At 42.0% G+C, this 17059-nt stretch overlaps 3 protein-coding genes across 5 annotated transcripts in view; 2 read left to right on the forward strand and 1 right to left on the reverse strand.

The window, feature by feature from the left end:
• Window positions 1-725: 725 nt before the first annotated feature.
• On the reverse strand, window positions 726-3491 carry uqcrfs1 (ubiquinol-cytochrome c reductase, Rieske iron-sulfur polypeptide 1). The gene is made up of 2 exons (XM_086029100.1): window positions 3275-3491; window positions 726-1459 (listed from the first exon to the last, which is right to left on the reverse strand). Exons 1-2 carry the CDS (start codon window positions 3384-3386, stop codon window positions 849-851), a joined length of 723 nt encoding a protein of 240 aa, XP_085885226.1. The 5' UTR covers window positions 3387-3491; the 3' UTR covers window positions 726-848.
• A 231-nt stretch (window positions 3492-3722) lies between these two features.
• On the forward strand, window positions 3723-7991 carry rxylt1 (ribitol xylosyltransferase 1). Its single transcript, XM_086028618.1, has 6 exons — window positions 3723-3938; window positions 4056-4241; window positions 4369-4471; window positions 4581-4895; window positions 5758-5928; window positions 6693-7991. The coding sequence occupies exons 1-6, from the start codon at window positions 3794-3796 to the stop codon at window positions 7093-7095; spliced, it is 1323 nt and encodes a 440-aa protein (XP_085884744.1). The 5' UTR covers window positions 3723-3793; the 3' UTR covers window positions 7096-7991.
• A 435-nt stretch (window positions 7992-8426) lies between these two features.
• srgap1a (SLIT-ROBO Rho GTPase activating protein 1a) overlaps window positions 8427-17059 on the forward strand; it is a 71353-nt gene continuing 62720 nt past the window's right edge. For all 3 annotated transcript variants that reach the window (XM_086027994.1, XM_086027995.1, XM_086027996.1), the window contains exon 1: window positions 8427-8999. In XM_086027994.1, coding sequence (XP_085884120.1) covers window positions 8936-8999 — 64 coding nt within the window. In that variant the 5' untranslated portion in view covers window positions 8427-8935. The remainder of the gene's footprint in view (window positions 9000-17059) is intronic.

Genomic DNA, 17059 nt, shown 5'->3' on the forward strand with positions numbered 1-17059 from the left:
TACACAAGCATCTGTGATGCATGTTGCTTTATTAGACAGCGCCTTCATCCTGGACTGCTCCAGACAGTGTACCTGGCACAGATGTGCTGTTGTATTGCCTGTTTAAATAGTATTGAAGGTTTCTTTAATGGTGATAACAGTTAAGGCATTAAAGGTGAGTCAACCCCAAAATGTTATTTACACTATGTTCTATGCCCCTCCACTAGTCAAAATACAACTTTCAGGTTAATATTGCATATGTCTGAAAATGACATCAACAGTTGCTCATGGCTCAGGTAGCGACCAATCACGGCTCACCTGTTTTCTGAAGCTGAGCCATAATTGGTCGTCAGCTTTGCATGTTTTCTGAAGCTGAGCCACAATTGGTCATCAGTTTCAGAAAACAGGTGAGCAGTGATTGGTCGTTACCAGAGCCCTGAGGAACTGTGATGTCATTTTCAGTCCACAACAAGTGTCAAAATGGCTGCCCCATGAGATGGCTAAAAACGGGTAGCTTTTGATATTTAACTCATATTCCACAAATGCAATATTAATCCAAATGCCATGTTTTGACTAGTGGAGGCTCGTAGAACATATTTTTGTAAACAGATTTTTGTGGTTGACTTCTTTAAGAGGTAAATCATTCTGGTAAATCCCCACTCAAGGATCAAAGAACTGCATGCATAAACCCCCCTGACCTGTTGAAACTAAAACTAAGGCATTTCCAATGACAGGATGGACAAAACTGTAGGAAACAGGTTTTTATTGATAATTAAATACACCGTTTTCACCTCCACCTTGTACTTAGAGCCATCTTTTGAACATATACTACAGTAGGGGATAGATTGGTAAAGATCGTGATCTCATATTTATCCCACCACAACGGTGTCATCATCTGGGAACTCGTAGTAGGGAACCTCCAGGTTAAGAGGAGCCGGCCCCTTTCTAATTCTTCCTGAAGCATCGTAGTGGGATCCGTGGCAAGGGCAGTAGTAGCCGCCGAAGTCACCCGCGTTCGCAATAGGCACGCATCCCAGGTGGGTGCACACACCGAGGACGATTACCCAGCTGGGGTTGAGCACTCTATCCTTGTCGTGCTGGGGATCGCGGAGCTCGGCGAGATTCACAGCCTCCTCTGTGGCGATTTCCTTCTCGGTGCGATGGCGGACAAACAGGGGTTTCCCTCGCCACTTGAAGGTCATGTTTTTACCCTCTGGAATCTCATTCAGCTTGATCTCGATCTTGGATAAGGCCAGGACGTCGGCCGAGGCACTCATGGAGGAGACGAACTGGCTGACCACCGTTTTGGCTGCGTAGATGCCAACTACAGTGGTGGCCCCAGTGAACAAGTAGGAGAAGGCCCTCCTCGTCTCGCTGCTCTCCTGAGAGGACTTGTTCGGGTCGGTGACCTCGGGGCGGCGGTAATCTGTGAAGTCAGGGATTTTGATGTCCGTATGGGCGAGTCGGATTCCTCCAGGAGCTAAAATCAGATCATCAAATGGTCATAACCATACACAACCAAATATTAAAATGTTACTATCCAAAAAGCAGCTGGATAATTATTTAATCTAATGCAGAATCTTTCATGAACAAAAAGGAAGCTAATACCCTTAAAGCGGAAGTCAACCCAAATGTGTTTTTTTCAAGAACATGTTTCCAGCAGGCCCACTAGTTGAAACAGGGCATTTTGATTAATTTTGCGTTTGTGAAATATAAAGTTAAGCAGCAAAATGCACTTGTGTTTAGCCATCTCTGGGGGCGGCCATTTTGTCTTCTGTAGACTGAAAATGACATCACAACTGCTCACAATGACCAATCACGGCTCAGATTCAGAAAACAGGTCAGCCGTGATTGGTGGAGATGGCTAAAAACGAGTGCAATTTGCTGCTTCACTTATATTCCACAACCACAAAATTAATCAGAATGCCGTGTTTCAAACTAGTGGGCCTGCTGGAAACATATTCTTGAAAAAAATATATGTTTGGGTTGACTTCCGCTTTAATAAAAAAAAAAGTTTTGTTTTTTTTAAGCATCGCACATCAAATTATTCATACTAGTTGTGTAGTAATGCAGAGTATCAAAATATGAAAATCACAAGGATTATCGGAGATGTTAACCAGTTAATGGTTTACTGGAAAATTTCCGACTAATAATCGCAAGAATAATCCATTCTTAGAATACTCAATCGCGAGCGTTCAAAAATAGTTTCATGGAACTGTATAGTTTTATCTGCCGTTGACCAATCAGATGTAAGCTTAAATGTGCATCGTCATCCAATTGGTACATATCGCAATTATATTCTGCTCTATTTAACAACCATATCGCATGTTTTTCCAATATTGTGCAGCCGTACTACTAACTAAAATTAACTTTTTTAAAAAGTATAATTAATTAGATAAGAACACGTTGAGTCTGCTTATTTTGGACGCATGAAAAAAAGTATTTCTTTTATTACATAATAAAAATGTTGCTTCTTTAGGTACGTTAAAATAAAATAATATATAAATCGCAATACTCGACACATCGCATTCGCAATATTGCATGTTTCTCAATATTATGTAGCCCTACTATATCATATGAATTAAGGCTGTTCAGGTGACGATCTTAAATATATATGGCCCTGAGGTGTCTTTAATGAATGCATTTACCATGACTTCACTACTTCATGAGCATAGTTATACATTGTAGATAGCACACGTAGTCCATGCGAATTATATGTATATGCATTTATTTCATAAAAATATTTACTGCCATTTTGACTTTTCGATTGCATTAGTGCAGAACCCTGTCTATGAATACAACCTCACGTAGTGAAAAACAACAAAACACAACTCCATTATGAATTTTAGTCTATTTGAATTAAACATTCCAGTTATCTCACTATTGTGACAATACATCTGGATTGTATTATGTACTTTTGTGACCTAGCATAGTTGTTTACCACTGAAATATCTGGGTAAGGCGGTGGCCCCACCCTTTGTTTTTGAGATCGTCCTTGAGTGTATATCGGTTGGTCTTTCCGGTTCGAAAACCTTCATTAACCCAGCCAAGCTCAAACATTATTTGGCCATGTCTGCAAGTTCGGGCAACGACGGGTAAACGTGCGTATACACGTCCTGCGACGAACGATCTTTGAGCAATGTTTATGACCCAAGGACAAAACGATACACAAGTTACGAACAATCTACAACTAAAATGATTACAGATCAACCTTGTGATTGGATTGTTGCACAGATACCCGACCACGGACAGATTGAACTGTTAGCCGACGGAAGGCCCCACGAACGTGTCTTACCAGTAGCAGGGAAAAACTCCTTTACTCCGGATAACACCACACATTTGATAGATTGCTTTGTTCCCCGCAATACTGGGGCAAGAGCCCCAAATCGACCAGCAAACGTCATCATTTTCGCTCGATAAAAGAAGTCTTCACCCCGTATTTGGGGACACGACCTTCCGTGAACAAATCTGAGTCCGTGTATTACGACACGATAGAAACTCTTTCCTTCTGAAAGGTTCCGCCTCGAATTATGACCTACGGGGCCCTTTTTCAATGCCTGTGTCAAAATTATTTTGTAGAATTTACCCAGGTTTCCTAGAGCAATTTAAAATTATGAAATGTATGTATTTTCACATTAGACAATATTTTAGTAAAAATAGATACCGCCCCATAAAGATGTTCAAATAAAGGTAATTTTTAAACAGGCACATCTTCAAATCAACTTTCCTCGTGATGTAAACAAGGGTCCTCTCACAAAAAAATGGAAGTTGAGATGCATAATGGTAACCTAAGAAACAATAGAAAAGGGGAAAAATGAAATTTCCAAAGAGAAACTTGTTTCTTCTCATAATTTTTGCTTATGTAGCGTTTTCGCTATACGCTGCATACAACGTGTTCTTCAGCACTAAAGTGATGTCCCGCGTTCACAGGGTGGAGAAGAAAGAAGCAAGACCTTCTGGTATTTTCACAAAATAATACGATACAAACGCCCTTTTTGGTAGCAGTTAAGCCACAGTTAAATATTCGACATAATCAATAAAACGGTTGTGCCGATATGTGTCTGTTTTGCTTGTAGGGGATGTTCGAGATGGCGGAGCTGCTCCATTCATTGGTGATGAGTGGAATCCGTGGGAGGATGAGCAAGTGGAGTACAACTCTGCTCTGAACAAAAAAAGAGAGGCCTTCAAACAACACATGGCACGAATCGAAAAGAACAAACCCAAAACATACAAGGTGCAAATCTGGGGTAAAGCAGCCATAGGTGAGGCTTGTTTGTACATAGTTACTTTCCGTTTGTCCTGGGGCACCAGTGTTAACTACCTTTTTGCCATCTTTTACCACTACGTATTATATTTTATTGTTATTATTAAAGTCATTGTTTCCACAAGGACTTTATCTGTGGGAACATATATTGGAGGGACCTCTCAACCCAACTGACAAGATAGCACAATGGAGAGAGGGCGAGCTCCAGTCAAGCAAAATTGAGTTCAGGTAACAACTCACTGATATATTTATTGATATAGTATTTAAAATGTTGTGAAAACACAATAACCCATTACAAAGAACTACACCATGAATTAATTCCCTCCTCCATCTGTAGTTTCTACACAGGACCTGCTGTAGTCCAAGGTCATGTCCCCTTGGATATGAACAGCTTAATTCTTGTTTTGAATGGTCGTGAGCAGCAGAAGGTCACATACTCCACACGTTGGTTGGAGCACGTCCAGGCTTTGGTTCAATCCCATACTGTGTCCCACGTGGCCGTGGTCCTGCTGGGCGATGAGCACTGCAACAATGACTGGATAGGGCCATACCTAAAGAGACATGGTGGTTTTGTGGACCTGCTCTTTTTAGTGTATGACAGCCCTTGGGTCAATGATAAAGATGTCTTCCAGTGGCCCCTCGGTGTAGCCACGTAAGTTATTCTTTATTTTTCTGTTCTGCAGAGCTGGGCATTTTACTAAAAAATCACTTCCGCCTGCGATTCCGTCTAAACATTCAGCCCCCCTTGCTGGCCGATATTTGAACAGAAAGAGTGATTTACTGCGCCATGGAAGTCCGTTCACAGCCTAGTCCATCACTCAAATCTGTTCCCCAAGCAACTACAACTCACTGTTGTTCCTCGCCGCGGCCATCGAAGCCCCGTCGCAAAAATTAGACGAGGACGGCAGACGAATGATGGATTAAATAAAGGGGCTTCCGACTATGCTTAATCCATCTATTTAAATTTTTTTCCAGTCAACCGTCAGCAGAACGGGCGTCCGTCAGTGACAGATAGACAGACCGGTCCGTCAGATAGATGGAATGTCCAGCTCTGCTGTTCTGTTTTCATAAAGTCTGGTCCTTTTTTACTGTAAATGGAATAAAGCATATGCATACACGCAATCAATAATATAAAGTAATATGAATTAGGTAATCATGCAGCATATTAGTTGTTCAAAGCTAACTGGGTGAACTTTGCATCCATTGTCTCAAGTGTTCATCCTTATTTGGGTTATGGGTGAGTGTCAGGCTATCCCACTGACTATGGGACTTTGAGGCAAAGTACACCGGTGAACATATAGACCAGGGGTCAGCAACCTTTTACACTCAAAGAGTCATTTCGACCCGGTTTCCACGGAAAAGAAAACACTGGGAGCCGCAAACACTTTTTGACATCTAAAGTGATGATTTTATGCATTGTATTACCTATCTGTCCTGCACATCATGTTACACATAACTTGTATATAAGTTTTGATTTCAATTAACTCCACTTTATTTTATGTCATGTTACTCAGATATAGGCAGTTTCCCATGGTCAAGCCCAATGCTGAGATGATCACTTCCAACAGGCCATACCTCTGCAACTTCCTCGGCACTGTTTACAAGAATTCCTCTAGGGAAACACTCATGCAGGTTCTGAAACAATCTGACCTAGAGAAAGAGTGCATCACTGGTGCCAGGGAGAAGTAAGTCATTATGTTGTGTTAGAATGTTACTAAACATCAAGCCTTTTCCTATATTAGATTTGGTCCACAATATGACACCTTTGCGTTTGACTTATTACATTAGTAAAAAGAGCAGTCACACAGGTTTAGAGACACAATGGAGCTGTGGGCACCCAGGAGACAGTTTGTGGATTCACCAGCCCTAATTTTCGTTACATAATTAATTCAATTCAGTTGTCTTAAACCTGCAATTTTGTTCCAAAGAAAAGAAATTCACAAACTGAGCTAGTATTGTTGACAAAGGTGATTATTACAACGATTGAGGAGTCATTTATATAATATTATTATTGTCATTTGCATTAGTGTTGGAATTGCACTGCATGATCCTTAGAGCCTTTTTTTAATCAACTACTACCTATTTGATATCATCACTGATCACCCCAAAATTTGCCTGCTAACATCATTTTTATACAGCTTTTATATTGAGTCTCATTAGCATGTGCAGGTGTATTTCATACTTTACCTCTTGACTGTGAGTTTATATAAGTAACAGTCTGACAAAGACAAGTAGTATGACCTTTTGCTTCCACAATAGAAAGATATGCGGAGCATTTCATAAATTAAGTCATGGGAAGAAGGAAAGGCGACAAGCATAACCATTTCATCCACATTATTGGAACCTATTTTGATTTTTAATGGATACATTCAATTGGAATTTAACAAACGCAGTCTGGCTAACATACACCCGTTTACCATTTCCTTTTTCCCTTTCCATGTAACTGGAGATGGCTCCCGCAGGAGACAGCAGACAGTCTAAAGCACTATCAAACCGCCCTGGCTCAGAGCGAGCTCACCCTCTGCCCAGTTGGTGTCAACACAGAATGCTACCGCATCTACGAGGCCTGCTCTTATGGCTCAGTGCCCGTGGTGGAAGACGTACTGACACCAAGGACCTGCGCGGCTGGGCCCAGCTCGCCACTGCGCCTCCTGAAAGCGGCGGGAGCACCCTTCATCTTTATTAGTGATTGGCGAGAGCTTCCTGCTATTCTGGAGAGGGAGCGGGGGATGAGCCAGGAGCAAAAGGTGGACAGGAGGAGAAGATTGCTGGAGTGGTACGCCACTTTCCGTCAGCAAATGAAGGAGAGGTTCACTGAGGTCATAGAGGAGAACTTTTTCAAAAGTGGCTGATTGTGTTGCTTGAAAAGTAACACCAGTGACAATAATTTAGTTTATTTTGTGAAAAGTGGAGAAATGTGATTGCCTTCTTGTGTAGTGAACCTGGTGACAGTATTCTGTTATGTGCAGTTCATCTTGAATGGTATTTATGTATGTTGTGAAGTTGTGAGAGCGTCCAAGAGTTTTCTTTGTTATTTATATTTAAATGTTGACGGTGATTGAATGTCCAGTTATGTAGAATATGTAGAGAATTTTAAGCATTTGCATACTGAGGTCCATATATTTCAACTACTTTTTGTGCTGTATGATTTTTTTTTGTAGAAAACGCAATGACAACAGTAGAAACGAGTTCACTATAATGTGCTGTAAGTCCTTGTTTGAAACTGGTGCATAACAGTCTTTTTTGTATTGTATGTTTAAAGTGGCGGCACGGTGGTTGACTGGTTAGCACATCCGCATCACAGTTCAGAGGTCGTAGGTTCGATCCTGGACCCGGCCTCCCTGTGTGGAGTTTGCATGTTCTCCCCGTGCCTGCGTGGGTTTTCTCCGGGTACTCCGGTTTCCTCCCACATTCCAAAAAACATGCTTGGTAGGTTGATTGAACACTCTTAATTGACCCTAGGTGTGATTGTGAGTGTGGATGTGTGTTTGTCTCTGTGTGCCCTGCAATTGGCTGGCAACCAATTCAGGGTGTCCCCCGCCTACTGCCCGAAGACAGCTGGGATAGGCTCCAGCACGCCCGCGACCCTTGTGAGGAGAAGCGGTATAGATAATGGATGGATGGATGTTTAAAGTGGAGAGTTGGATATTGCATGTCCAAATTATTTTATAGTGTCTATTTATTTTGTTGCTATGCCGCTCGGATATTTTTTGTCAGTGCAATTAAATAAAATCGAGTTTTTAAACCATCACCTTTAATGTTATATGCATAAGGAGGCTGGCGTTTTCATGTTGGGTCAAAAGGGAATATTGTGTCCTACAGATGGCGCTCAGGTCCAATTTACTGTGTATTGGAAGTTAACAGTTTGCGTCTGAATACACGGTGGGTCTTTCAAGTAAATGTTTAGCCACTATTTGATGAACACGTGTTTCTACCTCCCTCAAGCCATTTTCATGTTGAGCAATCGTTGAACTATTTGGTAACGAGTTGAATGCCTTAATTGTGTGTGATGTACTATTTTTGATGTGCGGTCTTAATGTTTTTTTCTAAATGTCAATGCATGATATGCAAGTATGACAACACAGTAAAGGTAACAATATTGCATTTTGTGTGTGTGCGTGTGTGTGAGTGATCGTGGTATCCCTCCCCCCCCCCCCCTCCTAGTGGCTCTCACTGCCGTGTGTGCTGCAGTCGGCCTGTCTACTTTTCTGTCTCAAGCCTGCCGGGAGTTAGCAGGGGAGAAACCTTCCAGGGAGAGCGAGGAGGGGGAAGGGCTTTGCGTGTATCCCTACTCCGAACCACTGAAACCGGACCTACACACCAATTCGAGTCGACTTTATATCCCCTGATGCGGCTTTTGGGCACTACTTTTCTACGCGGTGCTAACTGCGGATGATGCTCCGCTACGGAGCCCCTGAAAACTTGCGTGATTGTATTTATTTATTTGCCGTGGTAGCGAGAGGCTGCCCCTAGGAGTTGTGAGGATCTATTGGCTGGAATAGGATTGCGCATCGCCATCCCGCTAAGAAGGAAGATTATCAATGAAGAAGTAAGCGTTTTCTCCTGGGAACTTATTCATTTTGTTGCTCGCTGTTTCCTCGACCAGTTTGGGATGAGTCCCCTGTTGTAACCCCTCGCTTGTTGACAAGCACGTAAAACACGAACATTCTTTTAATAACAAGAGGACATAAGATGTCTTCGCCGAGGTTTAAAAAGGATAAAGAAATAATCGCGGACTACGAGAGTCAAGTGAAAGGTAAGAGGCAACTGGAATATTTGGTTTATAACGCGCTGTTAACGGGAGAGCTGGGAAAACTGCAGCAAAGCTAGTTCATCAGTCAGGCGTTAGCTTGTGATTTAAAAAGTTTGGAATGTATGACCTCCAGCAGTGCTTTATTCAGAGACATGACTATTACTGTGTTACGAGACGACAAAGTATTTGGTGACTTTTACGTAAGCATTTTAAAAAGAGTGAGTTACGTTAGACAAAGAGATATACAGATGTCTATTTGTGCACCTTTTTCCCCTCGAGGCTGTTTCCAAGTTTTATGACCACTTTTGTTTCAACAGTCAAGTCCTAAAAAGTCAGTTTAGTTCGTTCCAGCATTGTACACCGAGAAAAAGCACATGCTGAAGCAGAACACTTGTATGAAGCACTTGAAGTTGGTGCTTTTGTTGACTTCTTCTTTGTTTACTCCTCCTGCACAAATCCCAAACGCATATAAATGTAACGTACCATGCATTAGGAACACGTGTGCAAGGAAGGATGCCGTTAGTAGGTATGACTTATTGTCAAATACAAATAGACTGACACAGGAAAGACGCACTGGGTTGTTCTAGGGTAGCCATGGAGATTTGGCATTCAGCCAACTAGCTCTGTTTATCTGAGCCTGTTGCATGCCACAATACCTCACACAGTGGAATACAATCCCGTCTGAGTCGCTATTTGTTAGTACTGTACTCCAGAACCATTTCAACCACAGGAAATGATGGGCATCCAAATAATCAGTTCCAGGGTAAAACTAAAACCATCATAATCCTTTATTAATTGTACAGGCAATCTTAACATTTCTTTACATTGCTATCATGCAAGTATCAAAGTAAGTCAGCCACTTTTAATACTCTTCATGTACTCATGTGCTTCACACTCCTTTTTGAGGCAGGTCATTCTTCTGTAATTAGTGGCAAAGCACAGCCTCAGATATGAATCTTATGATGCTCACTTAGGTCTCGTGTGACATTATCACTGCATCTTTTGGTGTTGCAGAAAAAAAAAAGCCAAAGGAAAAAGCGAACACATATCCAGAATTATTTCTTTGACGCTTGTTGAGCTGAGATCTCAACCGATATGATAAGGTCTTGCATGACACCATGCAAATTCTGCCCTAATTCCAGATGTATGACTTCATTATGACAGTATGACTTCAGGGTCATTCGACTAAAAAGGTTCCATCGTACTATTCATGTCCTTCTATTGATCAGTCGAGGGAGGAGGTTGGTGGGTTCTAAAGTGAGCCGCGCTGCTTGAAGACTTAAAAGATTTGCATGTGCCTGGCCAAAAGACACTCATTTGCAAGAAATGTTGAGGCCCCCCTTCTCCTTTTCACCATGATGATGACTAAGGGCTGTAACAAGGAATGATGCACAGTCATAGGGGATGCTGCACTGCAAATGATGATGAGAAACTTCCTATTTGTCATGCAACATCAACCTGCTGCTCAGAATAGCTGTTGTTCGATAGGAGACAATTAAACTCTTTTTATTAATCCCCTGAGGGGAGTCGGTGAGTATATTGTTTTGTTTAGTGATGTTGCAATTCAATTCTGATGCCAAGGCTTGGCACCTTCAAATAATTATTTTGTGACTAGGGTAAAAAGCACTGGTAGCGCAAGCAAGCAGAATACTGTAGTTAACTTTTTGAAATGCAACTGGCCTATGATCAGTTGTGGTATTGATCTCAGATTTGTTGTTTTGTAGATTGACGCATTTATCAGTCAAGCTTTTCATCACAATCCAATATTTGAAACATTACTTGGGAAAATAATCTAGACTGATGTTTGCACAGTGTGTTTTAGACTGATGTCTAGAGAAACTTTCCACGCACGTCTGTTTATTTTACTCATTTGCTAGCTTGTGCATTTAATATTAGCGTTACGCGACAGAGACAACTTGACATGCGTTAAGAGTCAGTCATAGATGGATGTAACGGAGAGAATCCGGTCACTTTTCAAAATAAAATGTTTTTCAACCTCGGATAATAAATAAACCGGAAGTACCGTACTTTTTTTCTTCTTTGATCTGTTTGGTCCAAAGTGGCCTGCGGTCCGTTACCGGTCCGTGGCCTGGTGGTTGGGGACCCCTGATACACAGTACTGTAATAGCTTTCAGTATTTTCCTGTGCCAATCTGAATCTGTGACATAGTACAAATCAACCCACAACCATATTTTGTTTGGGAAACGTTGTTCTAGGTGTAGTTCATCTGAGCAAGACTCATAACTCTCATGCTGTGAGGGCTTAAATCCATATAATCCGTTTCATGCTTACAATTTTATTTAGTTTTTACTATTAAGGTATTCTCTCATTTCATGTATCTTCATCTAGCTCTTAACGACTGCTACAAACTTTGACAGTTGCACGGATTGTCATGAAGTATGCTGTTTTCACAAGACTCTGTATTTAGTCACAGTCCAAAGTTTTATGAGTTGCAGTGACATTACAAGGAATGCCATCTGCAGTGGTGCTGGATAACCAGTGTCTAAGTGTGTTGAACAGACACTGCTTGCTCAACATGTTAGAAACAAGCGACCAAGACAACAAATCTCTGATGCACTTGTATGGTTTTCGATACTTTGGAAAGTATCGATACTTACATGCTGTATCAGGATACGATTCTGATATGTCATGGTACTGATACTACGGTGTGCGTGCCTGCAGTGTCCACCGCGTGCACTTGTAATGTTGTTGTAACGCTGTCATTTTAGGAAGTTACCTCTAATGGGCAGGGATCCAATTTTTGCTAATTTCTAAGTACACTTCTAGTATAATACTCTGAGGCTGGTGTTATTTAGTATGAACATGATGCAATACTGCCGCAACATTAAAACAGCAGCATTATTGTCCGTAATGTAGTTAATTTTAAATAATCAGCTGTGCAGTGACATTACATGTGCATGCCTGTTGCCATTGATGGGTTTAAAGCAGGGCAAAGCAGCTACTACCATTTCTCCAAATGCAGATTTAATGTCAGATGTTCATTGTCTTAAGGTCATGACTTTATGGCAGCACCGCTTGAGCTTCTGACAGGGGTACACCCCCACACCATCATGAGGGCTGCCCTCTTTGACCTGCTTTCATCAGTGTTGAAATCAGAGCCAATGCCTCTGCAAACTCACTTCTGTTTGCATGCGGGTGTATAAATTAGATAAAGTCACAATACGAAAGAGCACTGATTAAAGGAAGGCCATAAAAGCTTTGTTGCCAAACTTGCAAGAAACGTTGGGGTCCACATGCCGTTTTATTTGTGTGTCTGTTTTATAAGTGTATGCCTCACTAATAACCGAAGTGTGTGTCATGTCAAGCATAAGTCCGTCTTGCAAAACCTTAAGCTCATGTTACTTTAAAGGCGAGTCAATCCCAAAATTGTCTTTACAATAATATGTTCTATGCGCCTCCACTAGTCTAAAGATGTCATTCTGATTAATATCTGATCCGCATTTGTGGAATAGGAGTTAAGCAGCAAATTTGACAAGTTTTTCGCCATTTCAGGCGGCGGCCATTTTGTCAGTTGCTTTCGACTGAAAATGGCATCACAGTTGCTCAGGGCTCAGGCAAAAAACAATCACGGCTCACCTGGGAAGCTGAGCCATGATTGGTTGTTACCTGAGCCCTGAGCAACAGTGGTGTCATTTTCAGTCGACAGCACGTGGCAAAATGGCCGCCCCATGAGATGGACAAAAACGGGTGGATTTGACTACTTAACTCATATTCCACAAACACAATATCAATCAAAATGCCGTCCGTGTCTGGACTAGTGGAGGCGCATAGAACATATTATTGTAAAGAAAATTGTTGGGTTGACTTCCCCTTTTAAATTAAAATGACGGCAACAGAATGCTGGCCATTTAAGGCAAAGGTGGTTTACTGTTGCGCTCAATTCTCACAGCATCCAAGTGGTGTTGATGCACTAATGGAATCTTGACACCTTCTGAAGCACTTTTTCATAACAACACACACATATACACACACACACCAGTCACACACAACCATCTGTTTTCACCATCCCAGTGTCTTTAACTGTGTGTTTGTCTTCAGTGGACCTCCAGTTTCTGGTATGGCATTGGGCGTGGCCTTTCTGTGTGCACTGGTGGTTAAATAATGTTCATTGACAGCTGCATCTGTGGCCACACATCCTTTTTGCAGCTTTAATAAACTCTGCCGAACACAAGCAAAGCCTCACTTTCCCCGCTGTGCTTTTCAGGGAAGCCACAAAGGCCACCCGGACATTGCTGCAACCCTCCCCCTTCACACACCCCCAAAAAAGGCAAAATGGTGCGTTCAATAGACGACGCAGAGGTTGTGCAACATCACCATAATTGCACTGGCCTTATGTAATGAGTTTGTATATTTGTCATATTTTGCTGAATTTGGCTTCTAGTCCCACTACAACTTGGTGTCAGGCCATAGAGTGTCATCCCTGACGTGAGTGGTAACGAGCACGATGTGATTCAGTGTGGCTCTCCATCAGCTAAGAGAAAGTACAACCCTGGTAATAGAATTGGACCAGACTCGGAAAGTGAACCAAGAAAAATCCAAATGAGGAGAGAAATTAGCAGAAAATGGAGGGTGTAAGCAGGATTTCGAGAGATTTTTTTGGGATACTTTGAGGACAACTTTAATTCCTTTGAATGGCAGATGGAGAGACAGGAAGGCAGACAGACACAGTTTGACCATCAGGCCATGCTGCTGCTTGCCACCTAGTAGGAGTGGATTAGTGGGAATGAGATTGGGGGAAGGGGATGAAGGCGGTATGAGGTCAGTGTGAGAATAAGTGAAGGCAGAGGTCATAAGAGCTGATTTATTTTAATCTACATCTGTGTTCGGCGGATTCATGTCCTTCATGTAAGATGTCTTATGTGTAGCCTACTGCTGGCTTAAAAAGATGATGATGAAGCAGAAATGTGCCACAAGCAACATTTCTGGCTGCTTCCTTTTCCAGAACTCACATTAACACTACTGTATATCATTCTTTGCAATGGTTGTCACAGTTTTTGTGTTTTTGAGAGACCCCAGAAGGCAGTCTACAATTTTCCTAATTTTTGTTTCCTGGATCACCACCATGGGAAACATTTTTGAATGTGAATGCTGTTTTTTCTCCAATAGGGTTTGCTGGGAATGGTTTGTCATTTTCTTTCACATCTATACACTTAACACTGGGCATATTAGAATCCTCTTTATTTGTCATGTACACACGTACATGACATTTGTCCTCTGTAATTGACCATTCACAGTAGTGGACGGAGCAAGCACACATGGTTAGTGGCAGGCACTGGAGCAGGCACCGGCGCTGTTGGGGGTGAATGGTCTTGAACCGGGGTCCCCACGGTGGCAGGTGATGACCACTTGGCCTCGGCTGCCCCATGTACACGTACACGTACACGTGCACACGCACACACACACACACACACACGCGCCTGATACCTCACAAGTCAGAGGTTGTCAGGCCAGCCTATTATTCTCATATTTAAATGTTATTTTGTTACATTTAATATAACTGAAATGTTGATCCTGTTAGAGTTGCACATATTAATCTCTCATTTTTGTTCTAAACTTCAGGAAATGAATAAATTATGTAACGATTTGAGAAGCCACCTTTTTCCTCCACTTTTTTGTTTGAATGAAGACACTTGTTTACACTTGAAGATATTGTTCGGGTACTGAGTGATTGATGTCATTCATGTACTAACACAAAATTAAATCCTAAATGTTAACAACATTAAATAAGTGTACAACTGTGGCTGCTTATCTGATCCAGGAGAATACTTTCTCAATTTTTGAGTTGTATCTGGTTGCCTTCAACACAACTTACAGAAATTGGTCATTCATTCCCAGTCCATTGCTCCTTGTGCACTCTGTCAGCATCTAACTAAGATCCATCCTTAAACTCGTGTGAATGCACGTTTAATTTACTGATCTTGTGACTCTTCTATTTACCCCTCCCCTATTTCCCCTTTCTTCCATCATGACCTTATAACCTGTGGTTGGCTTTGTGCCGGCTGCCTTCATAATCAATAACCAAAGACCACCCTGTGTCTGTGTGTCTGTCTGGAAGATTGCTACTGAATGCAAGTTTTTTGAGGTTATCATTTTACTGAAAAATCATTACTCAGCTTTCTTAGAATTTCCATGACAATATTCAAGGCTCCAGGTGGGAGGCGGGATCAAAGTGTCATACACAAGGCCTGGTGTGCTGCTGTGCCCTATGCCCCAAGTGTTAGTTTTGTTATGCTTCCAGTCATGGTAGCATGTAGGGGTGGGCGATATGGGCAAAAAATAAAAATGTCTTGATGTTTTTTCAAAAAACTCGATAACAATAATTTGACGATATTCTACAAACAATATTTTAAATCTGCACGTGCTTCAAAGACCAATTGTGGATAGACAGCGTTTGTGAACAACATCTCTTTTAAATTGCTAAATACATTCATTCATTCATTCATTATCCATACCGCTTATCCTCACAAGGGTCGCGGGCGTGCTGGAGCCTATCCCAGCTGTCTTTGGGCAGTAGGCGGGGGACACCCTGAATTGGTTGCCAGCCAATCACAGGGCACACAGAGACAAACATCCGCACTCACAATCACACCTAAGGGCAATTTAGACAGTCCAATCAACTTACCATGCATGTTTTTTGGAATGTGGGAGGAAACCGGAGTACCCGGAGGAAACCCACGCAGGCACGGGGAGAACATGCAAACTCCACACAGGGAGGCCGGAGCCGGGATCGAACCCACGACCTCTGAACTGTGAGGCGGACGTGCTAACCAGTCGACCACCGTGCCGCCTTGCTAAATACAGCTTCTGCAAAACATAATGATATTCTACGACAATATTTAACAAGAAAGAACAAAAAATTATGTATAGACTTACATTGATGTCATATAAATGTCTCTGCTGTTATTCCATAATGATGTTACATTTTGAGGTGCAGTAAGTACTTGTTTACCACTGCCAACTACGAGAGCAATCAGAATGAGTAAAAGGTGTTTACTACAGCAATCAGAATGAGAAAAAATGTATTTGATGTGACGTGTGACGAAGTGTCACCCAGTGAGAGGAAAAAAAAGACGTCGTCATGACAACATCCATTCTCATGCATTGGCCACCGTATTCAGAATAAAGTTGAATAACAAAACTGCAATTTACTGAAAAGTGCATTTTCCCACTCATTCATGATATGACTTGTGACTTTATACATGTTTGGGTGTATCCTGGCATCACACTAATAAGCCGTCGTAGTTTGTGCAACATGTCTGGGGAATACAGGCTAGTTATGAATGATGCGGACTACAAGCGTGTAAACTGAATGTTAACCGATCATCCAGGAGTTTGACTTGCTCGCTAAAGTACTGAGTGTGTGCGTGCGTATATATTTGTTGGTTGCGGCGACTGTTTTCTGAGTGTGTGTGTTTAAAGCTTTTGTTTAGCGTGCTTGCGCGGTCGCCAAGTTTTTCTCGTAATCCATATGGCCCGTGGTGGAACAGAATTGCTCTTCACGGTGACCGTTTTGGCACATCTAACAATGTTATTCCCACCGACGTCAAGCCATTTACAGACTACGGACGACGTGGACTCGTGCCTCGCTATAATCCCCGCTCGACACTCCTCTATGTTTGAAACAGCTCCGCTGCAGTGCAGACAGAGTCACCTGACCGGGGGTCCTGCCTGCTGATTTGCCGAATGATTATCATTTCCTCATACTTTGCGGCTGACGACTGACTCGAGCCGTAATGCTTTTAGAGGCAGTATTAATACTCGATAATGTAAAATTACACATCGTGAAAGCAAGATTGACGATGATATCGGTAAAGATATATATCACCCACCTCTAGTTGCATGGCTATGGGATGGTAGGAATCAAATAAAGAGAAAAAGTAAAGGTTTTGGACTTGGATCTGTCAGTCATGTTCCACTGTTTCAGTTGCCAGCAGTCATGCAAGATGAAAGTTTGAATTCTTCTGGCGTTTCTCTCCATAGTCTTTCAATTCCAACTTTTTTTCTACGACAAGCCACTAAAATGTTGATACATGTTGGTGGCA

Source organism: Filicampus tigris, chromosome 4, assembly GCF_054856515.1.
Source record: "Filicampus tigris isolate MCC_2025a chromosome 4, RoL_Ftig_1.0, whole genome shotgun sequence".
NCBI lineage: Eukaryota > Metazoa > Chordata > Actinopteri > Syngnathiformes > Syngnathidae > Filicampus > Filicampus tigris.

Bases quoted from the DNA above. Each gene is read 5' to 3' on its own strand.
- uqcrfs1 (XM_086029100.1), bottom strand. From the start codon at position 3,386: ATGATGACGTTTGCTGGTCGATTTGGGGCTCTTGCCCCAGTATTGCGG. The intron at 1,460-3,274 runs GTAAGACACGTT...ATCTGATTTTAG, and splicing joins GGAGTTTTTCCCTGCTACTG to CTCCTGGAGGAATCCGACTC.
- rxylt1 (XM_086028618.1), top strand. From the start codon at position 3,794: ATGAAATTTCCAAAGAGAAACTTGTTTCTTCTCATAATTTTTGCTTAT. The intron at 4,242-4,368 runs GTGAGGCTTGTT...TGTTTCCACAAG, and splicing joins CTGGGGTAAAGCAGCCATAG to GACTTTATCTGTGGGAACAT. The intron at 4,896-5,757 runs GTAAGTTATTCT...CATGTTACTCAG, and splicing joins TGGCCCCTCGGTGTAGCCAC to ATATAGGCAGTTTCCCATGG.